The sequence below is a fragment of the Poromitra crassiceps genome, assembly GCF_964638095.1.
Source record: "Poromitra crassiceps genome assembly, chromosome: 1".
NCBI classification, from domain to species: domain Eukaryota; kingdom Metazoa; phylum Chordata; class Actinopteri; order Beryciformes; family Melamphaidae; genus Poromitra; species Poromitra crassiceps.
In genome coordinates, this window is record NC_139623.1 from 12052805 (window position 1) to 12066831 (window position 14027).

The 14027-nt window shown below is 44.3% G+C and overlaps 1 protein-coding gene across 1 annotated transcript in view; it reads right to left on the minus strand.

The window, feature by feature from the left end:
- Nucleotides 1-13934, minus strand: part of tex10 (testis expressed 10) — a 28966-nt gene extending 15032 nt beyond the window's left edge. Inside the window, exons 1-11 of the mRNA XM_083637377.1 lie at nucleotides 13810-13934; nucleotides 13258-13479; nucleotides 12909-13096; nucleotides 12460-12786; nucleotides 12150-12362; nucleotides 9270-9522; nucleotides 9072-9184; nucleotides 7882-8135; nucleotides 7492-7627; nucleotides 3397-3566; nucleotides 2110-2287 (exon numbers count right to left, since the gene is read on the minus strand). Coding sequence (XP_083493503.1) covers nucleotides 2110-2287; nucleotides 3397-3566; nucleotides 7492-7627; nucleotides 7882-8135; nucleotides 9072-9184; nucleotides 9270-9522; nucleotides 12150-12362; nucleotides 12460-12786; nucleotides 12909-13096; nucleotides 13258-13437 — 2012 coding nt within the window. The 5' untranslated portion in view covers nucleotides 13438-13479; nucleotides 13810-13934. The remainder of the gene's footprint in view (nucleotides 1-2109; nucleotides 2288-3396; nucleotides 3567-7491; nucleotides 7628-7881; nucleotides 8136-9071; nucleotides 9185-9269; nucleotides 9523-12149; nucleotides 12363-12459; nucleotides 12787-12908; nucleotides 13097-13257; nucleotides 13480-13809) is intronic.
- Between the last annotated feature and the right edge of the window lie 93 nt (nucleotides 13935-14027).

The following is a 14027-nucleotide window of genomic DNA, read 5'->3' on the forward strand; positions in this document are numbered from 1 at the left end:
TTGCAGTCACTGTCTGTGTGTACGTGTCAGTCAGTGTTGTAGTCGAGTCAGAGTGCTGGACACATTTTCAGGACTCGTATCTCGACTTGGACTTGAGAAGAGTTGGAAGTCAGAAGTTTGAAACGAGGACTTTCTTTTGATAAAGATTTTTTCCCCCTTTTTTGTTTTTTTGTAATAGGCCCTAATAATTTGCCATAAGATACGGATAGCTATGCTAGCAGAATATCCATCCCGTACAGTGTATCGACTGTAAATGTTACATTCTCTGCACGTCCAACCCTATGGACTGTGTGCTGCAGGCTGGCCAGCGCCTTGAAGTGCGTATCTTCCCCCTTCTGTGGTTTCTCTGAAGAAGAGGTTTCACAGAGGGGGAAGATACGCACTGTAACCCCATCCGGGGCAGATCAACGCTGACTGCTGTGTTGTTGTTAGCTTAGCTTCTAGCTATTAGCTAAATAATTATATTTACAACCATAATGAACCGTGATCTGACAGAAAAAGTGTCATTTAGAGAGCGCGTGCACTCCCGTGCAGCATGCCCCGCACTGGCCGCCTGCTCTCGTTATAGCCTGTTTGAGGAGACTACTCGGAGCTCAAAATCTTCCGTGGGCATCCGAATGAAGCCAAACATATTTCGGTGAGTAAAACATCATATTTTAAGCTGGAAATGAGGACCGTGGTGTAAAAAACCGAAATTCTCCTTTAAGTCTGTGTCATGTTAACTGGTGTATTCAGAGCAAATAGGGAGATATAGAGCATTATCATCATGCTATATATCTCCCTCTTTGCTCTGAATGAGTGAGAAAAGGAGAAAATACTATCATCATGCTATATATCTCCCTCTTTGCTCTGAATGAGTGAGAAAAGGAGAAAATACTGAATAATTACATCACAACAGTATCCTAATGTTAATTTAATATGAGATATTCCTCTAAATATGGCAAAGAAATGTAAAAAAAAAAACGTCAATTTCTTTTTTCGACTGGGCCCTTGCGGGCCCCACCGAGAGTCCCTTCCTCCCAGCACCCCCTGCTTAAAGTGACTTCCAGCAGCCCTGCTGTTAGATGGCTCTGTCCAGCAGCTAGCGTTAGTTAGCTCAACTCCAAGGTCCCTTTGGCTTATAGGACTCCCGGCTAGCGCGGTTAGCTTAACGTTAGCGAATTGTTTTTGGAGTTAAATACACAATCCCTGGATGTTTCATTTCGGGTAAAGGGGTTTCCATTAGTTTCTATAAGTTTACCCCAGCTCTGTGAGTATGAAGTGCTTTTGCGGGGCTGTTTGATCACAAGCCACGGACTGTAAATGTCACAAGCAGTTTGTCTGCCAAGCGGACGAGCCTGACGTGTAGGCCGCGCTATGAGCTAATGCTAACAAGAACACTCGCTAACAAAAACAAACATATCCGCTGCATCATCGCCAGCTTTGGTTTAATGTAATGCCAGCTTAGAGGTTTCCCCTCCTCTCGGAACCTGTGTGGGACATGGATTGCAAATTACAGTAGTTTTCTGATCATCTGAAACTGAAAAACAGAAACATAGTGGTAACTGGCAGCAGCCATGTTTGCGTCGCAGCTGTGATGTCATGAGCGTGCGACAACAATAGTCCGCTTCCAAGGCAAAAATAAAGCATGATTATCGGCTGATAATTTATCGGAAAAAGGCCATTATCGGAATAATAAATAATAACGCAAAATGGCCATATCGGCCGATAATTTATCAGTCCGATAATTATTTTGCATCCCTACTAATTACCTAATTAAAAAATCCTGCTGTCTTAGGTCACCCGCAGGGGTGCTCTTTACACTTCCTGAAAGATTCAGCCCGATCGCATGTAAAATGGCATAGCTGTGGCTGAACACAATTCTGCTAAGCTAGCAGAAATCGTTTATCACTTATCTATTGCCGTGATCCATAGAGGCACGCACTCGTCTACAAAGTGACAGGTCTGTCTCCATCCATACTCATAGAGGCACACATCGTCTACAAAGTGAGAGGTCTGTCTCCATACAAAGTGAGTTGATGTATGCCTGTGCAGGTCTAGACTGAGGTCTGTCTCTATACAAACTCATAGAGGCACGCACTCGTCTACAAAGTGCGTCTTCAGGCTCACCTCAGGTGTACGATGCGAATCAGGGAGGCGGCGAGGCCGGCAGAGATCCGCCCAGCAGTGCAGCAGCGGCTCAGATTGGCAAGAAGAGACTGGGACATCTTGGGCAGGAAGTACAGCAGCTGCACCAATCGCTGCTGAGACTCGGCTGGTAAGAGTACTACAACTCCTTCCTGTGGATCTGCACACACACACACACACACACACACACGCACACACACGCGCGCAAACACACACACACACGCACGCAGACACACACACACACCATATGTAATTACATAGACATGGCAATGCACTGCCCACCTAGGGACATAACATTGAGTTACAGCTCTATAGATTCAGATAGCATGAAAAGCAGACCATGTTCAGGCTAGTAAAGAGAAAGAGTGATCAGATAATAGTGTGTGTGTGTGTGTGTGTGTGTGTGTGTGTGTGTGTGTGTGTGGTGTTCTGTGGGTCTCTGACGCACATGCTGATGTCAGACGCCCCTCAGACAAAAGGAGTCTTGTGATGGTGAACTGCTGGCTCTGCGGCAGTTTCTGTCAGGACGCTGACCCCCCTCCTTACACCGTAACCCATCCCACCCCACCGTCACACCAGCCCAATTGTCTGACCATTCTCCAACCAAAGGATGTGGACAGGCTTCCAGAACTCAATGCTTTCCGCCTCTGGTTGAAAGTCGATTTTACAAAGTTGTCCTGGGTGGCAAGCATGGAGTTATACTGCCCCCTAGGGAAAACACAGTGCAACTTGGGTATATGTAGTTCACAATTCTGCTGGACTAGTAACATTCTTGTCTTTTGTATTAATGTGACCATTATTGGTGTTGCTGCATTCTGCACTGTTACTGTCTGAGAATGTTTATTTTACACATCTGTTTTTTCCCGTTCTTTTTTTGATTGACCTTTTGAAATGAATAGTATTCCCATGATGTGACATGCCTTTTCTACCAATATGGTGCATTTCACACATTGTGGCTATCCTTTGATTATAATGACCTTTTAATGTCCTACTAAGTATAGTGATGTCAAAGAATACTATGAATAGGGAACATCTGAAAAAGGGCTTTTGCTCTGGGTACATTTCCCTTGAATTGAATTCTCCTAATTCATATGCAGTCAACTGATACTGTGCAGTAATTGCATCTGATAATAAGCCATGTAAGTATGGTTATCAGCATGCTTACATGGTCACATTTAACAGAAAAATAAATGATGGTGATTAAAAACAAGGTTGTCCCAACACCTCTGTGTGTGTGTGTGCGGCGCGCGCGTGCGTGCATGTGTGTACCATAGAGCCTGCAGGCGTGTGTCTGTAGGCTGTTGAGCAGGTCCTTGTTGCCTCGAGAAGCGGCAGCCTGGATGGACAGGATAAGTCGGGCAGACAGAGCAGGGTTACGGTGGCCCAGCTGGGTCAACTGCACAGGGAGAGCTGCTAACCAGCGACACAGCATCTTACTCCTGCAGAGAAGGAAGGAGGGACAACGCACAGCGGTGCACGTGAACAAAGAGTGTCGAGGAAGATGGTGGCTATGATATACCTACAGTAGGGTTTTTAATGTTAGGTAGTTGTTTTTCACCAACATGTGATACAATCCGGCATAATTTTGGTGGTTGTTTCTGTCTATTTATTATTCACTGCAATTTGGTCTAGTTGAACCTCAAAGAGGACACAAAACATTTGATCATATGACTCGAGTTCATTTGCATTTCACCTTCAAGACTGCTTTCAAGTCTTACATTTACATAGATTTGCTAGAAAGATTATTTCTAAAGATTATTTCTGAAAGACATTTCAGCTTTTTGCCAACTAGATGATGTCACTAGGTTGACTGTATAGTACTTACAGTAGTGGAGTACAGGCTAGTTAAGTGTTGGTGGCATATGCGGTTGTATTTGTGACTTGGATTGTGGTTGTTTAATTTGATTCATCACAAAGTTCAAAGTCCTGAGTAATGTACTGTAGTCCCGGAAACCCCTTCCACCAAGGACCTCACCAACAACACCGCCCCCCCCAATCTGGATAGACTCATTAATAGGTCATTAAAGTTCACAAATCAGATTTGGCCTCCTAGTCTGAACATGGCCTATGACAGATTCCTTGTATGTAACTTGCATACTGTGGCAATAAAAGTGATTCTGATTCTGATAGTCAACCTAGTGACATCATCTAGCAGCATCCTTGGCGGAAAGCTGAAATCTTGTTCATCTGGGTAAATGTCAGACTTGAAAGCAGTGTCCTATCTTGTCTGAGGTGAAATGCAAATTAACTACAGTCATATAATCAAAGGTTTCATGTCCAATGTATGCTTTTTAGCTAACAAGAAAACAGGGCCACACTCTGTGGATGTTACTCCAATTGCACAATAGTAATATTATCTAATGCAGAGGCTTTCAAAGTGGGAGGCGGGCCTCCCCATGGATGCTCCAAGCAGTTTCAGCGGAGGCTCAGTGAATGGAAGTTTAAAAAAACATTACATTAGTTATTAGTATTACATTACTTATCAAAAAGGGATCACATAGAATAGCCTAAATGTGTGTGATTTGGTTAAAGAGATAGTGGTTCAGAGATACAGTGGTTTGGGGGACTTACGACAAGACACTTTTCTATGTATTTGGTGTAGTCTGAAATTATGTCAAACAGCAATATCAGGCTATCCTGGCTCAATTGTTGAGTGTCCATGTGACCAAATGAAATAATCATGATCTCATAGGCATCCAGAAATTGAGCAAGGGGGGCATCTTCTTCCAAGCTTTGTCTGGGGGGAGGCCCACAGTCTCAGACTTTGAAAACCCCTGATCTAATGCAATAAATAAGTACAAAATGAAGATAAATATAGTAAAACAAAAATCAATATCATGCAATCTAATAATATGGCCGAGGAGAGAACAATCAGTATTTGTGAGCATTAGGGGTGTCACGATACACTCAGTTCACGACACCATACGATACACGATATTCGGTTCACGATAACGATACGATATATATATTTTTTGTGATCGATTTGTAAGTTGAGGGGGCATCCTCCACGCTAATTTGAGTAATTTCACCATTTTCATCCTCCATGTCTGTAACGTCCCTCGTCTGTTCAAACAAAGCAATGAAAAGGAGAGCGAGCATGTAATCAGATGCAGACCAGTGCCACCATGTTCAGCTTCTTTTTCTCGCGATATGAGATTTCATCTCAACGATACATATTGTCACGTTTTGATATCGCGATATATTGTGGGATGATATATTGTGACATCCCTAGTGAGCATATATATTTGTTTCACCCTGAAGCTGAGAACCAGAGAAGCAAGACTGATCTGTGATTTGACACACATGTACAGCTTGGATCTGCTCCACTGACAGTGAGTGAATAGCCTCTTGATGTGTCAGTGTCCATCTGTCATATCAGTCATAACTTCACATGAAAAATAAACTCTAGATTATATTAGTGTTATCGGTTTAATGTGACTTTAATTTGCCATGTTGCTAACAACACATAGCCTATCCACCTTTTTTCTAGATGTGATGATGCATTATGTGAAATATGGGTGCTTCTTCCGGTGTAATCCTCCCATTCATTTTCTCCGTAGACATTTTGAAAAATACTTAAATAAAAAACAACAAAAATAAAGACGGGGGGGGGGGGGATCAAGTGAAATGTTTTATGGTCACTCATGATTCAGTAGGTTTGGCTTGGTTCCAGCCTTAAAACTCGTTATACAAGGATTTTTGAAATGTCTATGGAGAAAATGAATAGGGAACTTACTTCCGGGGCAAAATACGTCACATGACTGTTCTGCTCTATTTCCCTGTAGGGCTAAATACTGATGTTGAGGATACTGAATACATTTCCTATTTGAACAATGCTTTGCTTTGATCACATGTAATTACCTTGTTATGCCTGTATAGGCCTAATGGCAAATTCCTCGCTGCACAATTAAAAGCATACACAAGTCTCCGTGAACAATTGTTTTTCTCATAGAATGGCCTTTATGACTAATTGACAGTGCTGACATCATAATGCTTTGAAAATAAAAAGGAATTGACAAACTAGAGACCAGTTTGCTGGTAGAAATTGCAAGAGACTGACTGGTTCCTCAAGTCAGCTCTGACTACATGCAGAAATAAAAGTATCATCTCTAGGGTACAACATTTCAAGAAGGCCACAGATCTCATGGCTACTCCTGAGTTTGGAAAATTATCTTGCATGTAGAAGATCATTAATTTGTCAAATCAACTGAAAACATGTTATATAAATCTAGCATTAAAACATGGCTACTACCACCAATGACAGTAACGCCCAGAGCCGTATAATAGAAGAGTTCCGACATCTCCATTCACTCCAATGGACCAGTTTTTTTCCAGGAAGTAGAAAGTGGAACTCTTGAGTAAAAAAAGCAGCACTGCCGAGTTGCAGCAAAAATAGACAGTGTTGTACTCTGAAAGGGTTTTTCATCCCTTGAAATGAATCAAATTGTACATTATCAGCTTTATTTTAGCATGCAAAAGTAGCGCGAGACCCATTCCTGGCTGTTCATTGGCTAATGAGTCTCGCATTTTGGTCCTCCGCTGACGCCACTCTCTTACTAGAGGACACTAGTAACGCCTATAAGCTGCTTCATGTGTTCATTAGGAGGATTTGGGAGACTTTTGGTTGGATTTTCTGCAAAAGCTCAATAGTCCATTGCAAACAATACAGTGATGATTCTAAACCAGCAGAAAAGAGAAATAGACTATCCCCAACATCTACAGGTCATATTGGGTCACTGTTGATGTGTTGGCTACATTATAGAGATCAATTTGTTGGCAATTGTGGTGGCAGAAAATCAGAGGGATCCGCGGAATAAGGGAAAAGACATCTTGTGCCGTATAAACCACTGCAACTTTCGCAATGTAGTTGGATCCTACACCCATCCTGACAGCGAGTACGGGTCAGGAAACCTCACCCCATCCTGACAGCGAGTACGGGTCAGGAATAGGGATGTTAAATGACAATCGATTAATCGATCGTTAAGGATAGGATCGATCAAACTATATGTTAACCGATTAATCGACAATGTAGGCTATGTGCTATTTTCTCATTTTTATTTTCTTTGCTGAAATGATTTAACACCACAAGGGTGAAATTTAACTTTTACTGCTCATACAGGAGGAAGAAGAAAGCCAAGCTAGCAGACAGAAAGTCCAGTGAGGGAGAATTACACCCAAAAAGACAACACAGTATTCATTGTAAACATTGTAATACAATGTTGAAATACGTCATGTCCACAAGCACAATGACAGCTAATGCAGGAAAGTTTAGTTGGTTGATCAACTTGTTACAGTAGGTAGGCTTAAAGACAGGTGTCAAACCCTGCATTTTGTATTTTGTATGTCAAAAGCACTTTGGTTTACCTGGCAATGTGGGTGTGTCCTTGCTCCTGCAGGTAGAGCTTGCTGTAGAATGACAGCAGTAGAGATCTTGTCTGCAGACTCAGGTTCCTCTGCTGGTAGTAGGCATTCACCGCAGCCAGCAGGTCCTCTGTCACTGCTGCGCAAACAAACACATACAGACATAACATTTAAAAATGCCTTCACATTGATGAATAACAAATGACCTTGACACTTTAGCATGCAATAAGCACCTTTACAGTCTTTATGTATGTTTTGATGAATGGTGACTATGCTCTGTAGATCTAATTGCCTAATTAAAGGCATCAAAGTCTTCTAATCTCCTAGAATTCAAGGTTACATATTTTCGAGGACGGACAATGTCGCACGTACAACCTCACCACGCACACTTACTTCTGCTCCTCTGTGTGAGCACCATCTTCCACACGGTGCCCAGCAGCATGTGCAGCTGCCTGTAGCTCAGCTTGACAGAGCTGGACAGAGTGTCTCTGACAAACGACCTGAGGGGGAGCAGCCAGTCAGCATCAGTCTCCCGACCGAGCTCCTGGCCCCGCCCCGGGCTGAGGAACACCATCACCTGGCACAGTGTGATGTTCAGGGCTAGAGGCTCCACCGTCTGCCCCGGGGCTGCTGTGGCCTGCTTATTCCTGAAGGCGTGAGGGTAAAGTTAGGGTTCTTAGACCCAGTTTGGGTACTCGTACAGGTATTATGATCTAACATGGAAAAACAAGACTGTTGCATTTCATAGACTACTGAGCCTTGTCAGGCCCGGTTTTACAGGGGTGCAAAAAGCACGCATTGCAACCTCATTTTAATTGTCTGCATGCTCAGTTGAGAAGAGTGGGAAAAAAAGATGAATGAAAAATAAATGATGACATAATAGAAAACATTAGTAATGAACCATATTCTAATCTAGACTATTTGCCAGTTTTGATTCAACCGTTTTTTTTAGCTGCTCCAGCAATAGAATCACCAATGGTAATATTTTTAAACGAAGTCGGGGCTCGTTCAGGGTAATGGGCTCTCCTCTCTCCTGGAGCTCACTGGAGCCGTGGAGTTTTGGATTTGAAACAAGTCCATTTGGGGAAAACATCCTTGTAGCATTACCACACACACCGCTGTGTGTGTCTCCCTCACTGTGTGTGTGTGTGTGTGTGTGTGTGTGTGTGTGTGTGTGTGTGCCCTGCCCGCGGTAGACAGCAGAGAAGAGAAGAGAGACAGACGCAAAGCGGCGAATTGACAGCAAAACAATTTTTTTCTTATGCAAATGACCACACACATGTAAACGCAATGGGCAATTATCAAAGTCAGAAAAGAACGCTGGTAAATCACACAGGAGTTAACGATGTTCCGTCACGTTCATTAGGAAATGGCATGCGCCGCTCAGCTCACCGTTGTCAGCTCGTTCAATGAACGTCGCTCTTTTTAGCGCGTTCATGCACAACACCGATTACAGGTAACATCTTTCAAATGATTTTCTTCACCTCTCACATGAACTGCAGAACAATGTTCACCTCACGAAAAGAGAGAGGAAGGAAGGAAGGAAGGAAGGAAAGAAGTTCCCATGACATGTTAACACTTACCTCTTGGGGTCAAGCTTCTTCTTAGGTTTGGGTGTGTCCCGAGTGCCGTAGGGGAAGTTCTTCATGAAGTGCTGCTTAAAATGTCCCAGGTACTCATTACGGAACCATACGTCCTACACAGAGAAAGTGCAATCTGTCACTTTCTGCAAAACCATTTTCTTTAACAAATAAACGGTGTGTGTGTGTGTGTGGTCTCACCAGTGTATCCTGGTGCTCCCTCTGTGGTGCCAGCTTTCTCAGCAGCTGCAAGATGGATAGGACCTGGAACATGATTGACATGGAATCCGGGGTGAGCAGGTGCGACCCATCGGTGCTGTTCCAGGGAGAGTCACTAGCACTGGCCTCTACCCACACCTCCAGCAGAAGGGGCACCAGAGTTGCTGCAAAGCTCTGAACTGCCTCCGCTGAGCCAAGCCCCTCACCCACTCCAGCTCCTGGGTCCACCTCCGGTCTACACAATGGCAGAGAATGGAAGAAACAGGGAGTGGGGATTATGTTGAATATTCCTGTCTGATTGATTCATATTAGGGCTGCAACATCTAATCGATAAAATCGATAAAAATCGATTATTAAATTTGTTGGCAACGAATTGCATTATTGATTCGTTGGCTTGTGATTTGTTGGGTCGCATAGCTATATAATTACCGTAAATTCCGGACTATAAGCCGCGGCTTTTTTCCCGTTTTTTGGCCTTTTTTGCCCCCTGCGGCTTATATAACGGTGCGTCTTATCTATGGATTTTTTCCAAAAAAAAAAAAAAATCTCTCTTTTTTTAGCACTCTTTCTAACTATAAATCCACTTCTGTTTTAATTTCCTCTCTTGCCCTCTTTTAACAACATAACATAACATAACATAACACAACACAGGTAAGCAGAAAGAAAAAGACGAAGCAATCACGCCATGAATGAGGAAATGACTCACCTGCTGGAGGCTGGAGATACACGCTTGGGCTAAACTTTTACTCCGTGAAACACTATCGATTAAGTCCGACATCGCTCAGAGGTTTTGAGCAGCTTGAAAACAAGTTTGAAAACGTGCAGAAGTCCATCCACTCACTCACTAAAGAAACTAAGGCAACCGTGAACAGAGTTTATAATGCGGAAAAGCGCATCCGCGCACTGGAGGACAAAAACAACACAGTGAGTCCGAAAATGGATAAAATGCAAAATCGAAACCCTGCACACGCAGGTTGATGACTTAATCAGCAGGAGTAAAAGAAATAACATTCGCCTGATCAATGTAAAAGAGGAGCTGAGATCGGTGACATGGACGCTTTCGTGGCAAAATCCTGTGTTACATCCTGGACCTGAAGGAAGGCGAGAAACCACCAGAGGTGGACAGGGCACACCGGGCGCCTCGGCCACGTCCAGACCCCGGCCTGCCACCGAGGGCCATCTTCATCTGCCTACTCCGCTGGCCCGACCGTCAACTCATCCTCCAGGCTGCGGGGAAGAAGCCCCTCACCTGGGAGGGTACGCGCTTTTTCGTCCGGGCAGGACCTCTCCGCGTTGGTGCAACAGAAACGCGCAACATACAACAGCATCATCGAGTCAATGGATATCGCTTTGGCGTACTGTACCCAGCGAGACTCGTCATAACCAGACCGGACTATCTTTAGCACTCTTTCTAACTATAAATCCACTTCTGTTTTAATTTCCTCTCTTGCCCTCTTTTCACCACACCGCGGACACTGTGTGCCCAGCGGCGGAACAAGAGCTCAAAGTGAAACTGCCGAATATCTTTTGAGTTGGACTGGTCAATAGTACTGTGAGTAACTAAAATAAAAAAATAAAAAACGGAATTCTCTCTTCTTTAGCACTCTTTCTAACTATAAATCCACTTCTGTTTTAATTTCCTCTCTTGCCCTCTTTTCACCACACCGCGGACACTGTGTGCACTGTAAAAAAAACAAAAAATACCACAATGTGTGATTTTGTCTGGGGATTAGTGACCTGACTTTTGTTTTGTTGAAATGTTAATAAATGGGAGCTTCCCCAAACAGCGATCTCTTTCCCGACATTCCTCTCTGTGCACGAACCCTTTCATATGGTAATTAAACATCAAAACACCCGCGGCTTATAGACCGGTGCGGCTTATAGAAGAAAAAAATAGTCACCTTTGAAGGTGCGGCTTATAGACCGGTGCGTCTTATAGTCCGGAATTTACGGTATATAATATAAACATTTATCTACGTTGTGCGCGTCTGCCTACTTCCCGTGTCACAGACTGCCTACATCACGTGTTGTCTCCATGGAGATGGAGACGCATGGTGCCAACATGGCGGACACGCTGAAAACTTTTCAACTAGACTATCTAAAGTGTGGGAGCGCTTCACATTTTGTAAAAAGTGTGTTAGCTGCAAATATGTAAAATCGACCTTGCATGGCACCACGGGAATGAGGACAAAGGAAAACATAACATAACTAACATTAGCCATGCCTGGGGCTCAACAGCTGAGCAGGGTAAGCTGGTCAACGTTAACGCTACAAAATCTTTAAACGAGAGGGGGCTTTAATTAAGTAAACGAGATTAGACACCTGCTTTGCGTTTTGCGTGGCCTCTAGCCGGTGTTTTGATCCAGCTTGGTGTGTGTGTGTGTGTGTGTGTGTGTGTGTGTGTGTGTGTGTGCACGCACTTTGGTTGCCTTGAGAGTCACAGTGAAAATCAAACATGCCAGGCATGGCACATAAAACCTCAAGGTAGATAGTGATGCAGTTGTTCTTTTTATTTATTACTTATAATTTTCATAGGCTAATTGTTTAGACAGCTCTGGTCCATTCAAGCAGCACTTGTGTGCACTAATATTGAGACATTTGATTTTTGAATAAAATTATTGGAATAAAATCTGCGCATTTATTTTTATCCAATGAATCGAATAAATAATCTACAGATTAATCAATTATCAAAATAATCGTTAGTTGCAGCCCTAATTCATATTCCGCGATGAGCACAGGAGTTTGCGGCGTTGGTACCTGAGCCTGTAGGTGGAGTGTGTGTACCTGAGCCTGTAGGTGGAGTGTGTGTACCTGAGCCTGTAGGTGGAGTGCGGAGTGGGCTTGGCCCCAGAGTGTTCGTACCTGAGCCTGTAGGTGGAGTGCGGAGTGGGCTTGGCCCCAGAGTGTTCGTACACCTTAACTCCGGTCTTGCTGTAGGTGAGCTCTTCCCAGTTGAGATCCACAGGTGTGAGCACTCCATCTCCACTGGAACCAAACACCCCTTCAGTTGGGTCAGACACATCGCCTTCCTCCACTGGCCTTTCCTCAACCACTGCCTGCAGAAAACACCCCAGCCTGAGATAGAGTGACACAAACCTCAGAGTTAGCAGTTTTACTCATTTCTTTAATGAGTCTCATCACAGACTATGTTTGTGTGCATGTGCATCTGTACCTGAGGAGCACCGTGAGGCGCCACTGCTGGCTGGTGACGGCCCTGTTTGGGTCGACTGACAGGGCCCAGCTCCTCCCCTTGGTCTCCTGAGCCTTTTTGGCTCCTCCGCTGGTGCGTCTGTGGGAGATCAACTCCAGGAAGTTGTTGAGGAGGATAGCAGGCCGCGCTGCTAACGGGCCAGGGTAGTGTTCCAGCAAGACATCCAGGACCTTCATGGCATCCTCCTGGATGCCTGTCTCAATGTGGGTCATGGCGCAGGACAGGTGGGCGCTGAGGAGCGGGAAAAACGGAGCCACTCGCTCTGAAGACACACACTGCGCAATGAACCTGGAGGCAGTACACCATTTTAGACAGGTTAGCCTGTGTGATTTTTAGAAAGAAAATGATAGAAGGGAAATGTTCCTTATATTGTATTGTGGCAATCGAGTCAGAATGTTGCTTCTTCTAACCTGAGCAGACGCGTGGCTGCCATGCGAACATCGCCATCCTTGTCTGTGAAAACAGCCGCCACTTCAGACAGCAGGCGGGAGAGATGCTGCTCTAATAGAGGAGGATTAAGAGACAGCAGCTCTCTCAAACCCGACAAGGCGCTCTGCTTCACATTGCCATTGTAATGGTGGAGCTGGGACAGCAGGTCCTAATGGAGGAAGAACACGGGAAGGCACACGATTTGTAACATTCAAATCTATGATTCAAATACAGCAGTGAACAGTTTGTGAAAGCAGTGTCTGTGTGTCTCAGAGACGGAGAGAGAGAGGGGGAGAGAGAGAGAGAGAGAGAGATTGAGAGAGAGCTTACATTGATGCCAAGATGTCTGTGTGTGGTGGGGCCACTCTCTCTCTTCAGCTGTTCAGATAGGTTGATTCCCTTGGTGCGGAAGTTGGTGTTGGTGGCATTATCAGCTTTGGGCTTCTTCTTTCCCACCTTTAACTTGACTTTCTGGAAGTCATCCTGCCTCTTCTTCTTCTTGGCCTTCATCTCTGAAGTCTATTGCGTTACTGGTAACTTACTTCTCCTGACCTGAGATGGAGGGAGAAGGGAATGAGTGCGTTGACTTCCTACAGACGCAGAGACCATTAGCATCAGAGTATTTGTCGGGATGTAGAGTTGGGTGACTGGAGCATTGAAAGGATTACGTTTAGCAGCACAAACTACAAACACACTACTCTGGTGCTCTCAGGCTAGCTAAGCATTTCTATTAGAAATGTACGTTAGCACAATAGCACAACGTCAACGTTACTAACAGCTAGCTAACTAGCCATTCAACCCCCTTGCAAGTTGCACCATGTGAAGCAGAATTCTTTTTAATGTTTCACGTAACGTTACTTGTAAAAAGCCCTGGCTACTCACGTCAGAGGTTTATAGCACGTCAAACATTCGTCAGTCCTAATAACAGCTACCAGAATAAAAACAAACAAACAAATAACGCTAATTATATTCTGTTCTGCATTCAAGCTCGTGTTGATGAATTGGTCCTCTGACTTCATGTACGCATGTTTAGGAAACCAGGGACACCCTGACGCTCAGCGAGCGGGCGGTGCACGGTGGTTGCGGATACCATCCATTGA